The sequence below is a fragment of the Lagopus muta genome, chromosome 1 (genome assembly GCF_023343835.1).
Source record: "Lagopus muta isolate bLagMut1 chromosome 1, bLagMut1 primary, whole genome shotgun sequence".
Classification (NCBI taxonomy): domain Eukaryota; kingdom Metazoa; phylum Chordata; class Aves; order Galliformes; family Phasianidae; genus Lagopus; species Lagopus muta.
In genome coordinates this window covers 68163555-68185464 of record NC_064433.1, presented here as the reverse complement: position 1 = coordinate 68185464, position 21910 = coordinate 68163555, and the positions used below count along the sequence as shown (strand labels likewise).

At 41.0% G+C, this 21910-nt stretch overlaps 1 protein-coding gene across 1 annotated transcript; it reads left to right on the top strand.

Annotated features, from left to right (window-relative positions):
* Window positions 1–3980: 3980 nt before the first annotated feature.
* On the top strand, window positions 3981–12151 carry EFCAB6 (EF-hand calcium binding domain 6). Its single transcript, XM_048949296.1, has 5 exons — window positions 3981–4097; window positions 5882–6059; window positions 6912–7096; window positions 9478–9627; window positions 12029–12151. Exons 1-5 carry the CDS (start codon window positions 3981–3983, stop codon window positions 12149–12151), a joined length of 753 nt encoding a protein of 250 aa, XP_048805253.1.
* The last annotated feature ends 9759 nt before the right edge of the window (window positions 12152–21910 follow it).

Here is a 21910-nt window from a genome sequence, read left to right as displayed (position 1 = left end):
ATCAGTCTTGGAATTCTGTGCTTTTGTTGGCCTGTCACCAGTTGGATCACGTTTATAGTGAGTCTATTTTTCCCCTTAACTACTTGCATAGCCCCTTTTCTCTTTTGTGGTATAAGCCAGAATTCCTGGAAGCAGGTTTTACTGCCTGCGGGATCTCCAAGGCCGCCTTCTCTGTGGACTTCTCTCTCTGCGGCTGGCTGAGTGCCACACCATGATTTATAATTTATTCAGTAGATCCATTACTGATTCTGTGTGTATGTTTTGTCTAGACTGAGGAAGGGCAAAAAGTCATTCTGCCTAAATTTTCTTGGGAGCTGTCAGAGAGAGGCATCCTCTCACGGATACCAGAAGTAGCAACCGCTCGCTTGGACATGATTGCATGAGATTTTAAAGATACTGACTCTTCAAAAGATAACACAATATCAAAAGAGGAGTTCTGGAATACTTGTAACCAACATTTTCAGCACCTGACAGAAGAGCAAGTAAGACAACTGTTTTATTTTTTATTGTTAATTTAAGTGTACAGCTAGGTAAATTGGCTCTGGCTATAGATGTGTGTTTGAATGCTATTGTGTATAGGATAGAGTTTTAACAGTTTGGAAGAAATGAAAATGTTTTAAGACTTATCCCATGAACATTTCTTGCTACACTCATATGAGATTATTTTTTTCCTTATCTCTGACTGTGGCTGTGAACTGTAATAATCAGAGGCTTTCCAAAGCAAGGTCATGGAGATGCTTTTGCTAATAATGAAGGTGTGAATGGAGAGTGCAGCAGCTTTCTTTGCCCAGCTCCTGATCTGTGTATTTGCTATTTTAAAAGTTTCTTTTTACAGTTTTAAGTTAATTCACTTCCAGGGTTGATGGGAGGGAAAAGGCATTGTCAGCACAGAACAGAGAATACTTCCCTGGGGATCTAATGCAAATTCCTTTTTCTCAGTAGATATTTTGTTCTGCCCTCGTTGGACAAAGAAAGGGGCAAGTAGTTGACATTGCCCAGCCATCTCTCAGCTACTTTTCTGAATCAAAGATTCCCCTAAATTAACACCAGCAGGGTTTACGTAACCTTGAATTTAGCTCCAGTGACTGGAATCATGACATGAATCTGGCACTACAAACCACCTGATTAATCCCGTGCTAATCTCAGGGAACCTGATATTTTTGTCTTTCCTAAGATTCTGCTTCTACTGAGCTTACAGTGAAAACAGTCATTTTTTATCTTTGCTAATGCTGTTTCATTTTGAATTTTGCTGGTCCGAGGTGAATAATGAAGAAGAGAGAGTGAACCTTGACTACAAGGTTTTACTTAACAGCACTCCAGCCTTCATGCCTGAGTGTGTCAGTGTTTTTTGGCAGCAAACTTAAAGACAAGACACAGTCTCCAAAGTCTTGTGCATGTCTACAAGCCAGAATATTATTTTGGTACTTTGCTCATTGCAGATACGTGCTCTAATTTTTTGGCTCTGTATTTCTCACCAACACTTCTGACTACAAATTGAAGACAGGAGTGGGGCCTGCTTATAATTACATCAGAGAGATTGTACAGTCTTCTGTATTATTGGGCACTGCTATGTATGTGTAAATTAGCAAATTAAAGCAGTGAAAAAATATCTAAATATTTTCTGCTTCACCCTTGAAAATAATATAAATAATATAAAAGAACAAATGATCTGTGTGCTTCAGCCCTAATAGTCATACTGCTGGTGAGGCACCAAGCACAACTGCTAAGGCTTTGTGAATCCTGAGCTTCCAAACCAGACAAAAGCAGAAGAGAAAACTTAGTGGTATTGTTTCCTCATCTCTGTGAAGCACTGAGCAGAAGAGCCAGTCTTGACATATGGCTGAGACCAGGCCAAGACAGGAGAGCAAACATACACCAACCATGTTGCGAAAAATCTCGTTTCTTTCCTTTTTGGAAGCAGTAAGGCAGGCATCTCCTGCTGAAAAGTCCTCCAGACAAGATCCTGTCTACTTTACAGTCAAGAGAAAGCAAAGGGACAGAGGAGCTATTTTTCACTTTGAAAGAAGCTCAGACAAGTTAAGAAAAAACTTCCTGATAGAAACTGTCATCCATAATAGCAATGAAAAGCAGGCCTGAAGAGCCTCAATTATATAAGCAGCAGCCTCTCTGTGAGACTCAAGCCCTGTATGTTCAGAAATATTTTGATTTTGACAGGCCTCCCTAGGATATGCCTACGTATAGCTATATGAAGATGCCCTAGGAGAGCCTTCCAATCTGGGTGCAGGATTTGCCACTGCTAAACCAAACCCCTGCTGTTCAGGCTGTAATAGCTGCTCAGAGTTGTTACAACAGTGTTACTAGCAATCATATTCTAGGTGACTTCAGAGAAAACGTCATCTTTTATCCTTTTTTGGATGACAGTCACTTATTGTTTGCTGCTAGCAAGGCTAAGTTGAAATCTATATCAAGTCACAGGTGAAGACTTTCTTCCTAAAATTTAGCTTCTTGGTCTTCTGAATTTTTGTGACCTTTCTCGTAAAAAGTACTATGGGGCAAATGGGGTGTTGATTAATATCTTCCCAACTGACACCCCCCTTTTTATTACAGGCACTTTTGTCCTCTTTGCTTGAGCTACCTTGATGTGCTTGAACTACTTGCAGTCCCCCAAATCCCCCAGATTTTGTTGAGTGTTGCAATAGTTTCTATCTATAGCTAACCCAGCTCATCAGGGTATTGTTGTATTTAATTGAAGTTTGTAATACACTTTGAGATCCTCATATGAAGTGCGAAGTGTAATCACAAGTGCAAAATAGAATTGTTTATAATTCATAATGTGGTAGCAGCCAGGCCAATGGGGGAAAGTTGAAAGGAAATTCAAAATGTATCCTTTGCCCTTTGAAGTTTGACTGCAACTTGGCTCATGCATCAAAGAGGTGACTAGTTTCCTTTAGGGTTTAAGTCTCTGCCGAAACAGATCAAATCAAAAGCAATCTGGGGTTCCCAATTAGATTTATATTAAAAATCAATAACGAAGACCCTATAAAGGCATACTGATGACTCTTGAAACACTTGCAAAATGAGTGCAGCTCATTTAAGGGCAGACTGTGATAATCCCTGCTTTGATTAGTAGCTTATATCATGAGTAGTCCCATTAAATTCAGTGCAGCTACTTATGGAATGAAGGGCTGTTCAATGGAAAACAGCCCGGCCTTGTCCTTACAGAGCCATGCATCACTCAGAGAGCAGGGCTGCCCTGCCCTGCTTTGTGCCAAGCAAACACCCTATCTCCACATATGCTTTTAGTCCAACAGCTGCTCCCAGAACCTCTGTAGGCTGTCTGTATTGTACAGATACGGTTCTCAGCAGTTTATCATAACTATATGTGATTCTAAAGGCTGTAAAGATTTTCTGCTATATTCTTTCCTGCTGATTCCTTTATGCCCTCAGGGTGAAATAATTTGTTGATGCAAATACAATAACTGAAGAACCTTAGTGGCCTACTGAGATGGTTGTAGAACTTAGGTGTAGCTGATAGCATGAGAAATTTGCCGCAATGGTACTTAGCTAGGATACATGTGCACTGTGGATTTGATTTACATCTCATGATAAAACATTATTCTTCTATATGGCAGCTTAATCTCTGTGTCTAATCACAAGACTTAGTAGTCTAAACGTACACCGAGGGCCAAATTCAATTAAAAAATGTCCCGCAGAAATCCCTTTTTCATTGTTTTCCCAGCCTTGCTCAGGCTTCTGTAGAGAAGCTGTGATTTTTAATGTTTTTTGTAATAAGATGGACCCTAGGATTCCTTCTGTTCCAAATCATCCTCTCCCTTTCTTTTCAATATGCTTTGTCATATCCTTAGTACCTTAGAGGATTCCGATTTTTAAAGCTAGCATTTACAGCAGTTATCTTTCTTCACCAGTTTGAAAATCTTTGGAACACTGTGGATGTCAATGTTGGTGGATGATTGAAATATCAGGAATTTTTTAAGAAATTCAGCTCAGAACATGTAGCAATGTCATCAACCACTCCCAGTGCGACCTGTCCTGAGACTTCTACCGAGCCAGTTACCTGTGCATCTTCTCAGCCAGAGCATCCCAAGACATCATCTTCTCTAGTGGGGCAGAAGAGTGTAAGTATGGTTGTTTTATGAACTTTATCAATTTTCCTTTCTTGTGCATAGACTGAAAATAATATTTTTGGAAGTTAGTGCCAGTGTTTCTATTGATTGCCCCTGAGATCTGGCACAAAGCCTGTTAATAAACAAATGGGGTTACTTGCAAAATAATGGTGTTACTAATCAGTAACTCCCCTGAAGTCAAATCATACATATCAATTTATACCAATAGCATTCCCTGCTATTACCTTGGACATCTCCATCAGATGGCAAAACATCAGATGGCAAAAATTCTTTTGTTGTTTTAAGTACAGTCCCATTTCTGAGAACAAAGTGAACTGCCCAAACCTCAACAGCCCAACAGCTGCAAAAGCAACAAAGCAACATTAAAAAAGGTAAGTGGTTGCCTGACAAAGCCAGGCAGGAGTGGTAGTTGCAGTTTGCTGGCCTGTGTGAAACATTCTTGTGGTTTTGCTCTGCTTTCTGGCAAATGCCAAATTATAGTTGTTGATGGCTGGGAGTCAGATTGGTAGACTTGCTATGAAGACCACTGATCCAAGACAGATGAGAGAATTTCATGAGAAAGGGAGTAGTCTTGTTCCACTTTGGCATCCCTGGCTATACTTACTATGTTAGTACTGCGCTCTGGTCCCCTCCACTGGCAAAAATATTTGATATCCACTTGTGGAGCTTCACGTGCTTGTACCATGTTCTTTGACTATGACCAAACCTACAAAAGAAAAATAAAATATTAAAATTATTAAGGTCCTATAAAATGCTTGAGTTTTCTGACTACTTCTACATAGAGATGTTTAACTACTGAAAAAGAAATAACAGATTGAGCAAATTAAAGATGCAAACAACTTGTCACAGCTGGTAAATCTAAACATAGGCCCATTGCTAGCTCAATTATTGCATTAACTGTAGATTCTTTCGTGAAAAGCCAGGCTATTAGCATGCGTCCTTCATGCTTCGATCCAGTTCTCAGAGAAAGCACTGGAAAATTTCTCATTACTGTCTGTGAATGCTAGATTGGATGGTGCAAGACTGTAGGAAAGGAATGTAAGTCTCCCAGAATGTATGGCTGTTGGGAAGACCCAGCCAGCCTGAACACCTATTAAGATTCTTCTCTGTAGCATTCGTTGCATGGAAGTGTGTGAGTCCTCGTCAATCCTGCACCAGTGAGACTCCTGTAGGAACACTGGGAAATCTCAGAAAATACGAGAATATTTGTTGGACCTAGGAGCATAACTATGGCTTGTGCACCCAGCATACAGAAGTAGGCTGAGGCTATATATCCAGCTCACCCAAAGTACTGCTGAGGCAGCAGTCAAAAAGACATTAAGCACTGGCATCTTCTCACACTGTTCTTTCTGTGGGCTCTGAATGTGAGACCACAGAACTGAGTTTTCTCAGTAAGAAATCAAAGCACTGTTATTGCATTATTCAGTGATTATTTTGTTCTAAGATGGTATTACACAGCTTTTCTAAATACAGAATCTGTTCTTTATTTAAAAAAAAAAAAAAAAAGAGTTTGGAGAAACTGTAAATGATTTACAAGTAAGGTGAATTTTTTAAAAAAGTGGTCAAGGCTGAGTAAGCAAATAGTGTCATTTCAACATTAAGAGTTTTCGAATATTTTTACCTACAGTTTTGCAAAAACAATTTAAATCAGAAATGGTTCAGATGGTGCATTAGTTTCAATGCTGGAAGGCCAGAATCTGGATTTGTCATCTAGTTGGTTACCTACAAAATCAGTAAGACTTGGTAGAAAAATCACTGTTATCTCTTGGTTTCAGACATCAGCATCCAGCCATCCTCAGACAACAGCAGACTGTTCTGCACCTGTCCTTAACTGGGAAGAAATAGAAAATAAGATAAGAAAGAATATCCAGTGTTCCTGGAGAGACATACTGAAGCTGTGTCAAGAGAAGGATGTCAGCAAGATAGGAGAAATCCCACTGTCCGACTTCCTAGGTTCGTTACCATCTGAAAAGTGCTTTACTCATTCTCAGATGTGTTCTGTTTTCTTTCTGGTGCTCTGGCTATCGGCCTCCAGACATGTGGCATTCATTGCATGGTTGCTCCAGATCCCACCCTGTTAGTGCAGGGCAGAACAGCTTACTGTAGCTTTGGGTGCAATAAAATCCTGTTCGTATTCAGAATTAGTTGCCACTTAGAAAAGGAGTACATGGCTTTGCTTGTTGATAATTTTGGCTTGTAGACAAGTTATTTCCTCACCTTCCAAGTACACTGCCCTTATTGTACCTGGTGATGTTTTAATAACTTTGCCAGTCTTTTCCTTGTGATCTTGCATGTGCTTCTGGTTTCTCTGGAAGCTACAGCTGAATACCTGTTGATTTGAAAGGATCTTGGATTTTACTCTCAGACAAATTGAGCTACGCTGCTCTTATGTTGTGTACTCTTCCTGAGAGAGTGTTCTGTGCTTTTGTTAGGACGTCCATCCACACGTGTGATAAGACAGTGTACACTTGTGTAATCAAATGTAAAGTCCTGGGTAAAAAAAACACGTTAGCTTATCAGAAAATCAATTACATTCAGTATCAAGGCATACTTCTTGTGTGTTTAAAATCAAAGAAACATGTTATTAGTCTGCTGAAGCCCTGTGAAGTGTGAACAGCTACCTCTAGAAGTGTAGGCATATGTATATACCTGCATATAGCAATGGCTGTATAATATATTTATGCAGAAGTCACTGAAAGTGAGCACGTCAACATATCCCTGTAAAACTTGTGAACACAATACGTGATTGTCTATTTTTATGAGTGACAAAGTAGATGTTATTTCTGCATTTCTTTATTATTTCAGATATAGCAGAGAAGTTCCATTTGGAGTTAAGCAAAGAAGAAATCAACCAAATGACAACAAAATACGATATCAAGAAAAATGGAAAATTTGCATACTATGACTTCTTTCAGAGCTGCATCTTGTTGTTAAAACCACAGAAAAGCACACTGCTACAAAGAGTGATTATACCGAAGCCACAAAAACCGGTACATACAATGCTTATAAAAATCAAAATTACACTTCTTTCAGTTTCTGCTGCAGTGACAGAGAATTCCAGCATTCTCTTGTTTAATCCCATGATGTTAATTTCTGGTATTCATTTGGTATCCCCTTCAGTTTGAGGATCTAACTCCTTGTGATCATGCTTCCGTGTACCCAAGTTAGATGGTAAATTGGCTAAATGTGCTAAAATTTGGATAATTACTACCAGTAGAAAACATAGGACCTGAAGTTTTAAGAGCTTTTGTTGAACTAAATAAAAATAAATTTAGAAATAAAAAGTGCTGTGGATGTGTCATGAGATGGCTGTCATTCAGCAGCCAGCCCCATGCTCAGCCCTATAGGGAAAGTATGGAGGCACCACTGTTACCAGTCAGTAAAATCATTTTGTAGCCAGGACTGGTCAAGCACATTGTATCCATGCAGCTGTCCTCCTAACATGTACCTATTCCTCGAAAGACAGACCCAGCAAAACAATTAGCCATAGGCTGTTGCCCATATAGGCAGAGCGTGACAAATACCTATAGTAGTGATCTAAGACAGGAAAGATGAAAAGAAGAGTAGAAGACAGGCTGTAGAGGCCCAGAAGGAAGGCATTGGTAATAGTGTCCCGATCAAATTATGTAGTAGGAACAGTGCCAAAATCCAAATCTGCTCATTCAAATGAGCTGTTTTTGACTGTGCCTAATTAGTTTAGATATGGTTAGTAGCAGCATTTTATAGAGAAATTACATTACTGAACTGTTTTCAGATGTGAAATGAACAGATTGCTACCAAGGTATGAAGAGAGTATCATTAGGAATTATCAAGTATTCACTACCAGTAGGGACAGTAAGGTAGAACTATTAAGTTTTGCATCAAAAAACCTCATTAACTTACATAAGGTTTCCTTTATACACAAGTTTGATGCTGTAAAATTTCATCCCAGAATACTGGAGTAGATAAAGAAGGAATTTTTGAGTCCCTTATGAAGTTGACTCAAATCACTTTTATTTTATTTATCCTGTTCAGAAAATGCAATGAAGGCCTCAGTCCATGTTTTGAGCATCTTTGTATAATGTAATATTCAAAGTGAAATTTCCTCATTGATTGCTCACCCCATTCCATCTAATAAGCAGACAGATGCACATCAAAAGGAATAATAATTAATAATGGTAATAATAGTAATAATAAACTTTTCCTTTATGTCATAGGCACAGTTCTTTCTCTAAAGCCTGAGGGAATCAATGGCCTAGGGCTTCACGGAAGCATCAAACCTCCACGCTATGAAAATAATCCAAGTTGCATTCGCTGTAAAAAGCTCCTTCCCTTATTTCAACCCACAAGAGTACTCAGTATTTGGGGTTGGAAATTGCATTATTCATGTATCCATGCATTCCTCAGCTACATATTCTGAAGGCAGAATGCACCATGAGCACAGATCAGTGCTGTTATCTCACTACCATGCCTGTTACAACACATATAGGCGCAATACAGTGTCTGCTTGTGTCTGCCTGTGTCCAACTAACAGAGGTATAACATCCTCTGTTTGTTTCCTTCACAATGAGACATTTGTAGAGACTGTAGTGTCATGTGTGCCTGGCACAAAAGTGGCATAAGTGACGTAACCAATGACAAGTGTTAAGGAGAAGCCTGACATGTACCTAAAAAAAAAAAAGGACAGCAGAGCAGATTCAGATCCTGAAGGTGGCCTGCTGACTTTGGATTCCCAAAGTCTCTTATTCATGGCAGTACTACAGTAATAGTTCTGCAGATCACATGTGTTCAGCGTACAACATGTAACGAGCTTAGCCAGGCTAAAACAAGGAAAGACATTTCCTAAGGAAAATTAAGTCTATGTTCCAGTTATTTAACTGCAGAGGTGTTAAAAAAACTGACTACAAGGTATTATAGCTATAGGGAAGAATGTAGAGCGGGGTTTTGCTTTTCTTAAATCACATGCTGCCCCCATAGCTGGATTATGCATTCAGTCATTTTAAAGCAAAAATTTCACTCTGGAAAATGAACGCTGCAGGGAATTAAAAATGCCTGAAAGAGGGAGTTGAAACAAGGACAAGCGTAACACAAGTGAAAACACAGATCTGAGAAGAAGTAACACTGACTTCAGAATCAGTTTCAAATAATACAGTAAGGGCGTTGACAGTGATTAAGTAAATATACCATCTGCACTTTCCAAGAATATTAAAATGTCATAGGTTAAAATTATCTTATGTAAACAGTATCTTGCAATAATTTGTAAACAAGTGCTTGGCAGCCAGTTCGCCAATTAAGCCAGCGCTACTTTCCGATACCTTCTCATTCTGCATTATTGTTCTGCCCCGTTGTGTCCATTGTATTAATGCTTGTCTTTCTCATCCAATTTTGACAGATGAGTCCTGGACCACAATCTGTGTTGTTCTACAGCACAATGCTGAGAATTCAGCCCCAGATCTTGCACTGTTGGAGACCAATGAAGCGCACTTTTAAATCCTATGACGAAAGTCGTACTGGACTGTTAAATGTTGCAGATTTCAGACAAGTAAGCTGTGTTGAGCAGTTAACAGTCAGAAAATTGCAGTACTTTAATGTGAGCTTCCTGATTGAAAATTTTCTGGAAAATGGTACCAAACAATAGTATATAATGTCATTCTGGCTTCCCTCTGTAAATTTAGCTCTGACTATTACTTGTGGTAATCTTTCTCCACATATGATTATACATTCTCAGGCTGAGGGTCTTAGTGGGGTCCTGCTATAACAGCATAAATAAAGCAGAGAAAATCTTAGTCCCTATCATAGAATCACAGAATGATTTGGGTTGGGAGGGACCTTAAAGACCACCCAGTTCCAACCCCGTGCTGCGAGTGGGTTTGCTACCCATCAGCTCAAGCTGCTCAGGGCCTCATCCTACCTGGCAATGAGTGCCTCCAGAATTGGGGCATACACAGCTTCTCTGGGCAGTCTGCTCCTATACAATCTTTAAATACAGAGCTTTCACAAATGCATAAGAACAGAGGTATTGGCAGAACCAAACAAGTCCTTTGTGGAAAGTAGCTGCAGGATCCTGTGGACTTCCAACTGGTGTGTTCCCTTCTGAATGTGAAATGGGCCCAAGTGGTCCACATCTAAGAATCTCTATTACTGGTTTCTCTCTTTGCTCTTTTGTGTGAAGCACAGTTTTGTACTAGGGGAGGGATCCAAAAGCTCTGCAAATATTTTGGCACCTTGTATCCCCTCAAATAGCAAATACCTCTGTATTCTATATATGTATATTGCATCTGGAATTAATAGTTGCTTCTTCATCTAGATCTATGGGGATTCTGATTTTTACTCAACTTAATCTTCACAAATTTCAGTGTATTCTTTGTTTTATTTATTCACTGTTTTATTTAGGATTAGTAATCACAGTGTGTTCTAGACGAATTGTGAATATTTGCTATTCAATTGCAAGAAAAAATTATGATGGGTCCCTAAACTCATTTAATGCTGCGTGCATTGAGACACCCCTTGGTATTATTACTGCTTTAAAGAACTGATAAACTGGTGGACAGGATGCTCAATCACAGCAACCAAATGCTTACATGCAATAAGTAATCGTGAGGTGTAATTCTGAAGCTCGCCTTCCCAGGAGCTGCAGAAAACCAGCTTGTTGCCTGGCACTGCAAAGAACAGCCTAAACCTCTTTAGATTATACCAGTCACTGAACTCCTCTGTAAATCTTTACTTATTTAGTATTGGTGGGAACATGATATTTCCTGGCACAGCCATGTAACTGAAACCTAAGTCCCTACGTGAAGACTGAGGGATAAGAAGCACCACTGTAGCTATATAATCTTCATGCCACAGGCTCCCTGGCTGTCACTACAGCTTTTTGCCTTCCTGGGTACTGCCTCAGGATATCAGGCTTAGGGGAATAGGAATGAAGATCAGACCTGTTAGTTTGTCATATTCCTCTAGGACTGTGATGATTATCTTTCCAAGTTAAAGCGCTGTCAACAATTGAAAATCAAGCGTCTTTAACATGACCTAAGCTAGGCTAAAATAAACAAATAAATAAATACAATATCTCATAGGCTTAGATGAAGAAGCCATCCCCAGTTCCAGAATACTGCTACAAAGGTGTTAATCGGCCACTGACAAGATGTAAGGTGTTTTGTGAAGGAACAGAACCCTTTATTTCCTAGGAAAATTAAATTTACTGAAATGGAGAAATTAGCACCCTCCTAACTTCAGCAACAATGCTATTTACGGCTGTACTAAATGCACAGGGCCATTAGCAACTTCAGATGCTGAGTTGTTAGGAGAGAGTTGCAAACCAATAAGATCTTTCCAGAAAGCCAGTGATTAGTGGCGTGGCATACCAGCACTAATGGCTTTGCTGGTCACTGGCAGGGCCCAAATTCTCAAGTTCATGTGAAACCAGAAGTAACGCCCAGAAATTAATGTGTAAAAACATGGATTACATGTGGGCATTATTACGTACATTGGGGTTTGCACAGTTTGAGTGACAGTGTTATTCCTTCTGTTTCCCTGGATGTGAAGACTGTAGATCATCCAAGAAGGATACAAAAGAAGACACTCCATTTCTCCATCCCATCTCCTAATAGTACTTAAAGCCCTCTAAACATGCATTATTTGTAAATTTGCTTCTACACACATAGGGGCTCCCCATCTCCAGTGCTCCCCTTAAGGCAAGTGCTGTTTGGGATTGTGGATGAAACCCCCTGTATACACAGGTTTTCAGAAATGTATCCCAGGGAACCAATACTGACATGGAAGTCAAAGATAAGAAAGAGGATTTGATTTTCTGGTATTCTCAGAAACCTAAGATAGGACAGGGCTAAATCATGAAGTTGTTTTGTAAAGAAATTTTAGCATAACTGTTTTTATTTCTTCCTCACCAAAGGAACAATAAATTTTAAAGTTGCTTCTGTCTTTTACAGGTTCTTCATGAATACAAAATCAACCTATCGGAAGAAGAGCTGTTTAACATTTTGGAATACTATGATAAAACTCTATCTTCAAAAATATCCTACAATGATTTTCTCCGGGCATTCTTACAGTAGGATTTGGTCAAATGCAGGAAATTGTAGATAAAGACAGTGATGGATTTACAATTTCAAATTTCAAACTAATAAATTAATTGAGAATGGCTTTTTGTATCTATTCATTAGAAAACTCAAAATACTTTAAAATTCTGACAGAGTGGTCCTGTGTTGTGGATTAGATCTACATAGTGAGAGAATTAATTTTGCATAATCCATTTATCAAAAAAGAGGCAACAATTAACATTGTCAAAATAAGGCTTCTTAAGACATCTCCAAGAGCTATTCTTTTAAGAAAACTCTTCTTTTCAATTTTACACATTTTATTAATGGCATACTCTAATTTCAGTAAAAAGGTTTACAAGGCATACTATTCAATTTCCTCAATTGTAATTTTCCAAATGTATTACTTTTAGTATATTAGCCATCATTATTCAAAAAAAATCATCCCATTTTGCAGTGCTTCTTTTTCCTGTGCTTAGTGTCATATTTGTCTTGTCAAGGACATTAATTTGGAATGGCTATTAAGATGCCAACGGTGAGTCGACACCACACCTTACTATATTAAAACTGTTCCTCTACATCTGTCAACAGTATAGAAAAGAAGGCACCAACGAGCATTGGCTTCTTAACTGCAGATAGATTCCTAGTGTTAGTCATGAGGTTTTATTTTTTAGAGTACAGATATAAATTAAACAGTAAATTGCAAGTAAACCATTTAGTTAGATTTACCAATAGCTACTGTTTGCTATTCCCAATAGCAAAATTCTGTTTGAATAGCCCAGGGAGGTGGTGGAGTCTCCTTCTCTGGAGATGTTCAAGACCTGCCTGGATGCCTACCTGTGCGACCTGCTGTAGGGAACCTGCTTTGGCAGGGGGGATGGACTCGATGATCTCTGGAGGTCCCTTCCAACCCCTACAATTCTGTGATTCTGTGATTCTGTGATCTTGGGAAGGAAATTAAAAAGTAATTGTTTTGATTGTTGAACTTTTGAGATAATTAAAGGACATATGATCATCAGAGCTTGCTTCCTGGCATTGTATCAACAACTAAACAATTACCTGATCTGAAGACTTGTTAGGTAAATATGTCACTGTTGGGTTCCTGAATTAATATTCACTGGTACACTGAAGAGTTCTGTCCTTATCAACTGTACTTATTTGGCATCACTCTTCCTCCAAAGTAGAAAAAAGTTTAACAGTATTAATAAAGGAAAAGAAAGTGCAAGTTGTGTGGTTGTAGAAGCATGTACAAAACACACACACACACATGAACATATGGAAGTCAAAAGGAAATGAAAGAACATAATCCTCTTTTTCTTATTGTTTCTAGTGAACATGTGAGCCATTGGTAGGAATCTGAAAGATTCCCAGCGCCCACCACTTTAATGCGGTCACTCAGAGGGTGATGCACTGGAACAGGTTGTCCAGGGAGGTTGTGGAGGCATTCAAGGCCAGGCTGGATGTGGCTCTGGGCAGCCTGGTCTGGTGGTTGGCCACCCTGCACATAGCAGAGGGGTTGAAACTACATGATCATTGTGGTCCTTCTCAACCCAGGCCATTCTATGATTCTATGAATGTCTGTTTTTATGAAAAAACAGTTCATTGCATTTTGGAGCTTCCACAGAAAAAGAAAGCACTGGGGATGTTTCTGATTGGACCTGTGGATGTGAGGCGTAGATGTTCTGTATTGTTTTTCATATAGCTTCTAGGATACTCCAACATAAAATAAATACATTTGGCATTGGATGTGTTTGAAATGGTAACATAAAGAATACTTGCTAGATTTTTTCCTCAAAACTGATGGCTATCTGTAAATCCCTGTAATTGATACTTAGATGATTAACAGAAGAGATTGTGACTACGGTTATTAAAGGCTGTCCTCCCATACTAAGCTAATACAAAAATTCCTAGTTCCATTCCTGGAAAAGAGTGCATCTTAGGGATACACATACCTGTAAGTGACTGAAAAGGGCAGGCCTCGGTGCATAGCTGTTGTGGCATGTTGGACGTTCCCACTGGGCATCTCCAGGTGGTCCTGCATTGACATCGGCCAGCCCCCACAGGAATGTCCCAGTGTCTGAGGTCATCTCAGGCTGCAGCAGGAAATCATGTTTCAGCACCTGATTTGATCCCACGAGGGGTTCAGTTTAGCCCTGTACAAGAACCAATTAGTCTGGCCTTTTAGTTTTATTTTTGTAACTGTTGTGAATCCACAAACTGCTCTCTTCTTTAATAGCAACTTTTTCCCCCAACCCTAATCAGGTGCAGCATGCCTGATTTAATTTCTGTTATTATTTCATGCAGTTTATGTCCTGAATTAATCATTCATACTCATTAAAGAATTAATTGCTGTTCGGAACACCTAAAATTGTAACACAAATACTACAATGATTAGTTTTTAAATAGTGGATTTCACTGAACTGTTATAATGATGGCCAAAAAAAAAAACCAAAAAACAAAAACAAAAAAAACCCAAACAACAAAACTATTTAAGTAATTATTGGATGGTTATGTTTTTGTGTATTTTTTTTTCAAATACACCAACACCTTCTATCTGACAATTGGATCCAGTTTTGTACCAAATATAATAAGGTCTCCATCCCCATGCTGTTACTGGGCAAGGAGGAATGTTGTGAAAGGATAAGGGCATTGTGCCCTGGCTCTGCCACCTTCAAGGTACCTGCCATCTTCAGAAGACATGCTGTGGCCAGGGACATTCCTGGGCTTCTTGACACGCCATGCCAGAGGATTTTTCATTAGTTCCACTGGCAGGAGTATCAAATACAACAACTCCAAAGGGATTAAAGAACAATCTTTTCGCTGTGCGAACAAATCAAATCATGCTGGTTTTTTTAGTGAGCTTTTAAAGGCAGAGATGGCACTTGTCAACTGTTTATCCAGCCTCAAAAAAACAAAGTGAATTTCAACTACCAGCATTTCAAAATAAGCAAGGTAATTTTTCATATTAAAATCACAAACTGCTGGATGGATCAACTTTATAATGGAAGAGAGATTTTTAAGCAGCCCTTCCCCAGAAACAATGGCCAGTCATCCAGCATCGGCAGGCTGGCAGGCATCCCATTTGTTTCCACTAAGAGGTAGATAATGTCAGTGGGATTGAGTATTATCCCTTGGTAACAGTCCCCTGCTGCTACACGTAATCACTGAGGCAGTTATGAAAATAAAAAACTTCAGTGCAAAGGGAGGAAATGTCACTGCTGAGCAGAGGACACTGATTCCTGTTTTCTGCCATCCCAGGAGCAGCCTTCAGGGAGGGAAACACAGGTAGGGCCACAACGGGGTTTGGAGCAGCATCTCTTCTTCATGAAAGGCTACAGGACTAAAGTCAAGGATCCATGGGGGTGGTTTGGCTGGGCATCACAATCTGCCTCCTGCCACAGCCCTTCTGCCCAACCTCATGTTGCTTGCTATTCTATCCCCAGAATGGTGTCATTACTGCTGGGGACCTGCTCTGTACCAGAGGCATGAGATTCGCCAAGGGTAGAGAAGATCTACTCCTTCAACAGTGCTTTAACAGCACTTTAAGTTCCATTTAAACCACTTCTGAACAAAATAAACTAACCGAAGGAGATTGAAGTTGCTGGTCAATCCGCCACCTCACAGAGGCCTCGTGTTCCTCCCAGATCACCCATCAACCTGCTCAGAAAACCCACTGACAGAAGGAAACCTGCAGAGATGTGTGCTGTGGTGGAAGCCTCCCTCGAGTAGCATCCAACCCACAGCACCCACTAACTGCCAGCACCACCAGAGCCTGCACAACAGAAGAACTCGTGCCAGCCAAACCCCGTAGGGTTTCCAGACAATTAAAGTTAAAACAAAAATGAATTTTGTATCTAATTAGACAATGAAGGAGGAATATCCTTCACTGCATTCTTTTCCTCTTGGATATCTCTCACTTTGAAGCTCCTGTGACACCAGCAGCATTGTCTTGTTAGCACATACCTGAGCCCTGCCCCAGGCCTGCTGGCCACCATTGCCAAGCACTGGGGCCTGACCTGGGGCAGGCAGCAGCTCAAGTGGGCCCTTCCTGGGCAGGGCAGAATCACAAGGCACAAGAGTTGCTTGCTGGTAGCATGAGCAAATAGGGAAAGGAAAACGAGATGGAAAACAGTTAGCAGAGGGAAGTTTATAGACTTTGTGACAGCTATTTCTATTCTAGAGCTGCTGGAGTGGGTTCTGAGGCTGCTGGAGCAGGCCCAGAGGAGGTCACAAAAATGCTCAGAGGGCTGGAGTACCTCTGCCATGAAGAAAGGCTGAGGGAGTTGGGCTTGTTTGTCTGGGAGAAGAGAAGGCTCCAGGGTGACTTCACTGTGATCTTCCAGTACTTGAGGGCAGCTTCTAAACAGGAAGCAGAGTAACTCTTTACGTGGCCTAACAGTGGTAGGACAATGGGGAATGGCTTCAAATTAAAAGAGGGGAAATTTTGGTTAGATGTTAGGAAGAAATTCTTTACCCACAGGGCAGTGAGGCTCTGACACCGGCTGCCTAGAGAAGCTGTGGATGCCTCATCCCTGGACGTGCTCAAGGCCAGGTTGGATGGGGCCCAGAGCAGCCTGAGCTAGTGGGTGGTAATACTGTCCATGTCAAGGGTTGGATCTCAATGGTCTTTAAGGTCTCTTCCGACCCAAGCCATTCAATAATTCTGTGTTCTATGATTCTATGGAGCTTGCAGGACCAGAAACAAAGTCTCTCTGTGCTTAGAGGATGAACAAATAGAGTAGAGAGGGGGTTAAGGTAATCAGAGGGACTGAAAAGAAAAGGAACAAGGAAGAGCTTCATAAAGCCCATCTTCTACAGGCACACAAGGCTAGAAATAGAGCATGCTTTAGAAAAAAAATCAAACTCCTCCAGTCATTTGATTTGTCTGATTAAGGCATTACCATGTGAAGTACCTATATCTCTGTGCAATTACTGTTTTTATGTGGATGATATACAGCAGGTCATGTGCAGTAAAGGATGCTCCAAACATGGCAAAATGAAAATCAGATTTAAAAAAATCCGTTTTCTAAAAAATAATTTTCTTCTGTTTTTGAATTTTTCTGTACTAAAAGCTGTCATGCAGTGGAAAGAGCATTATTATGCTATGAAAGGAGACATAAAAAGAATTTTGTATTATATCAATATGCAAATATGATACCTTCCCAACGCCCCAAAATTATGCTTGGCATGAATTCTTAGCAACAATACAAATATCATCATCTTCAAATAAGCAGGTTTAACACGCTGCTCAAATACCTGTAAAAACAACCTCATCACAGCTCTGGGACTATCCAGATTTCGTCTTTGATGTAGTTAGATTTTAAGTAGGAAAGGTAAGCAAGTTGTCTTAAACAATAACTTGCACTGAGTTGAATGTTAATGGGGCAGCTATGAATTTGACGTAGGAAGGAGAAGTGCCAGCATACATACCCAGACTCGACACCTTAAAAAACCTGGCTCTGGTCCTGCCCATTAAGGGCTGATGGTTCATTTTGGGGGAGGTGACACTTAAGTGCATAGAGCAGCTCCCAGACTGCTTGTCTGGGGAGTTCAGGCACTGCACAGCCAAAGAGCAGTTCTTTGGGAGGTACTGTGGGCTCCGGATATGCATGGGTGCTGCATGGGGCTACAGAAGCACTGTGCTCAGCCATTTTCTTTCCCTGGCCCTACCAAGCAGGAAAGTCAAAAGTTGCAAAAGAGTTTTAACTGCATCTGCTGAGCTCTGGAATTTGATTTAACAAAGCAACTGAAGACTTGGTGCTATGCCCAGTTGCTGGTGGCTCCTCCAAACCTGTGCAGGTGTTGCTCAACTAGAAATTCTGTAACTGGCCTCACAGCCACAAGTTTAACCCCAGGCTGCACAGCCAGTGTGTTTGAGCCTTACTTTAGCTATGTCTGTCTTCATCCCTGAATTGTGGTTAAAAATAAGGGTAAAGTGAAAAACAGTGTAATGCAGAAGTTTCACTGCGCTACGGATACCCCTTCTGCACCTGCTTTCAATGGAAGTACTTTTATGGAGCTAAATTCTCATTTCACTAAACAAAGCTTTGTAGCTACACTGACTTCAGGGTGTTTATTCCACCATATCAGATCAGAATCAGACCAGAATCAGCTTTTCCAGCTATTTCCAGGCCTAGAGTGGAACTCAGATTCTACTTGAGGAGCAATGCATCTTTCTCCATGCACTGTGCATAATTCCCATCTTATGCATTAGAATAGATGCTGAAACAGTTCTAATAAACATTTGTAATTTGCATTTTAATTGCCTGCTAGAGTGTGAAATGTCTGCATAAAGGAACATTTTCCTCAGTGCCATGGGTTTGCTCAGCACTAGCAAGGCAGCAGTGTGGAAGCACCCTGGGCAGTGACCATTCTACAAAATTGTCTGTTCAGCCAAGGCCTGATTCAAAGTTAAGCCAAAAGCGCCCATGTGAGTGTATGTTAGTTTGTTCCTAATGAATGGGGCTTCCATAATTAATTTTTGTTTGTAGATATACATCAGATCTTGATTTTAAAATTGCCAGTTGCAATGAAACAGCACAATCACTTGAAGGTTGTTTTGGAAGTAATTACAATATTTGTAAGGAAAACACTGCATACATACATTTGAATACATACATATGTGTATTTTTAAGCTGATGGCAGTAAAAGCTGAACATTCCCTGCAGTATTCCATTGTGTGTTGCTGCTGTGTGACAGATGGCAGCAGACAGGCAGTCTGACAAAATGGTGTCTGACATGGAAGTGCTCAGGAAGCAAAGGTGTGTCACTGAGTTCCTTCAAGTGGAAAAATGGAACCAATTGACATTCATTAACACTTGTTGAATGTTAATGGAGACCAAACTGTGCATGTGAGCACAGTGAGATGGCGGGCGATGCATTTCAGCTGTGGCAACAGCTATATGAAAGACAAGCCACATTTTGCATGGCCATGCATAGTTGTCACATTACAAAATGAAGAGCATCTTGATCAGATCACGCACGAATCAGCAAATGGTGGTGACTGTGTTGGACAACAGTGTTTGGTACTGACAATTTGCTCTCAGATAGTGCTATAGTCCTCTTTGTATCTGTTGCAGTGTCTATGGAAGCAAATGGGAGGCGTTAAATTCAGAGCAGCCTGTGTATATCTCGGTCTCTTCTATTTTTATTTCCCATACAAAAACATCTTTCCTCTCTTCTTCAAAACTCAGTCCGTGCCCCATTAGTCACAGAACCGGTCCAAACCGGCCTGTAAACCGTTGACATTTGGTCACCATGGCATCGTGATGGAGAAGAATGGCATCACCATGGCCTCCTGATGTCACAGATCATCCCACAGCCCAGTGTTCCAAGCCCTTGGAAACGGGGAACCCTGGGCCCACAACCCCAGTTGCTGAGCGAGAGGCGCCAGTGGTGCACTGAGCTCGCGAGTTGAGTAGTGTTTTTGTTTTCCGAGGAGCAAGAATGGATCCTCATCCTCCTAAGAAGAGGCGGCTAATGGAGAGGCTCCCCACCATCGAGCCCATGGAGGTGGACCCTCCCGAGAGCGATGAGGAGCCCATGGAGGTGGATCCGCCTCCATCAGGGCAGAGTCACCATCAGCCCATCGCTCTCGGGAAGTGGCAGAGGAGAGCCAGACCCAGAGCCCACCCCTACTACTGGAGTGGCCTGAGGTCCGGTGCACCTCCCGGCAGGTAGCCGCCTCGAAGCCAACCCTGATCCTCCCATCCTGTAAGTTTATCATTATCTGATACAGCCCCAGCTGTCAGACCTCTCTGCAGGCTCACATGAGACATTCATCTCCTGTGAATTCTTCTTTTGACAGCCAAGGTTCCTGTGAACCCACCCTTCCCGTCCCCACCTCCCTTCCCTTCCCAAGTCCTCTCATCTCTTCTTCACTGAGAGGAAGAAGGAAGGCCAGGGACTGGCAGCCTCTGAGCCACTGCTGCGGGGCAACAGGAGGAGTCCAGCGGAGGGACCTGAGCTGCCCGGGGACGTGAGGAGGTGTCAAAGGTGTCACCGAGGGACCAAGGGCAGCAGGAACAGCCACTGTTCCTGTGGAGAAGCAGAAGACTTTAGTTGTGACAGGAGGATGGCTGATGTTCAGCATGAAGAACTTTTTCAAGCTTGAAGAGCAGAAGATTTAAAAAAATAGAAAAAAAAAAAAGATGTATAATTGAGAAACAAACCAACAGAAAACAAAGGAAAACTAAATAAAAAAAAAAAAAACAACCCTAAAGCCACAAAATAACCAAAACAATAAATGTTCCTCTGTTTTTTAGAACTGGAGGGTCTGTGTGTGGATTCATGCCTCCTCTTCTAGTCTTCCCAGTACAGGAAAGACACTGCCATATGGGGTGAGGGCCCAGCCCAGAGCCATAGTGTGGGGAAGGGTCCAGGGCACCTGGCATCTCAGTGCAGACTGAGGGATCTGTGTTTGGAAAAATGGCTATTGACCTAGACTACCACTGGCTCACCTCAGTTTTTCAATCCTGCTATTGTGAGCAGGAATGGCTCTTCCCTGTTCTTGTGGGAAGAGCTCTGCATCCTTGTGCACAGGAAAGGAAAAGCCAGCAAGAGTGTGGAAGGTGCTGTGAAGCCTCTGAAGACTCAAGAGAAGCAATTGCCTTTTACATTTATAGGGAACTTTCAATGAATAAAAACTTATTTTGTCTTTATTAAAACATACACAACCTGGCTTTCTATTTTGAATCTACTTGTGAGCTGTGACTTCCTGATAATTCAAGTGAAGTATTTTTAGACCAACACTATGCAGTCACAGAACACAACCACTGCCAATAATGTGAGCATGGGGTCAACAGGACAACATTCTTGAGAGAACACTATCCTTTTTTAGCCCAGAAACAGAAATGAAGCCAATAGGGAGCACAGAACATTACAACTGCATCTGGGAGCATTGGTCAGTCATGTGCTTTCAAATTTTTTTTCTTCCAATCTCTGTGTTTTGAGTTTTCGGTTGTTTTAATAGATAAAACTAGCTTCAAAATTAGGAAGAACCATACCCTATCTGTTGCTGTTGTCCTTTTTCCTTTGATTCATTTAGCAAGTGTTGGTTTCTTGTAAGCGGAAAGGCATTGCTTTAACAGAGCAGAGCTGCAGTGAGCAGGGTGTCTGTACCCAATGTGAGGACCTATCCTAACCAGCCAGGTCCCCCCCTGCCCCGTCACTATGCTTGGCCCCAGGGCCCAGCTGAGATCCTGCACTTCAGATTAAAATCTGCACCATAGAAGTTCTCTGTACTAAGGAACAGGAAATGCTCAGCAGCGGGTGAATTGAAAGTAATTAAGAAATAAAATTGCTTCTAACACAGAAGAGAGCATGAGCACAGTATTTCCAAGTTTAGGGCAGCATTAATGATGTAGTCAACACATCTATAATGCAACAGGCTCAACCGTTGCAGACTCGTGCAATACACTGACACAGTCCTACAGGCAGTTGATGAAGTGCCTTCATCATAGTTTACTGAGTGTATTGTCTATGTTTCCATTATTTATTACTTCCTTGACTTTCTTTTGTGTTGGGAGAAACACTGACTCAATTCAAGCAGTGGCTGCTAATTGTCTGAGCTCTATTTACCGCTGGAGAGCTCCAGTTTTGACAAGTCTCTTGACCACATGTTAATAATATGTATGATTAATTATTATTATGGGCATTCACAGAAACAAACTGGATAGGTAGCACTTCAGAGCTATTATTTCTTTCTGAACAAACAATAAACACAGTTGTGTACACTCTGCAAGAATAATGGGTGAGGAAAGAAGGTGCTGCTGGGAT

Coding starts and splice junctions, on each gene's coding strand:
- EFCAB6 (XM_048949296.1), top strand. CDS start 3,981: ATGTCATCAACCACTCCCAGTGCGACCTGTCCTGAGACTTCTACCGAG. Junction 6,060..6,911: donor CCCACTGTCCGACTTCCTAG/GTTCGTTACCAT, acceptor TTATTATTTCAG/ATATAGCAGAGAAGTTCCAT. Junction 7,097..9,477: donor TACCGAAGCCACAAAAACCG/GTACATACAATG, acceptor CAATTTTGACAG/ATGAGTCCTGGACCACAATC.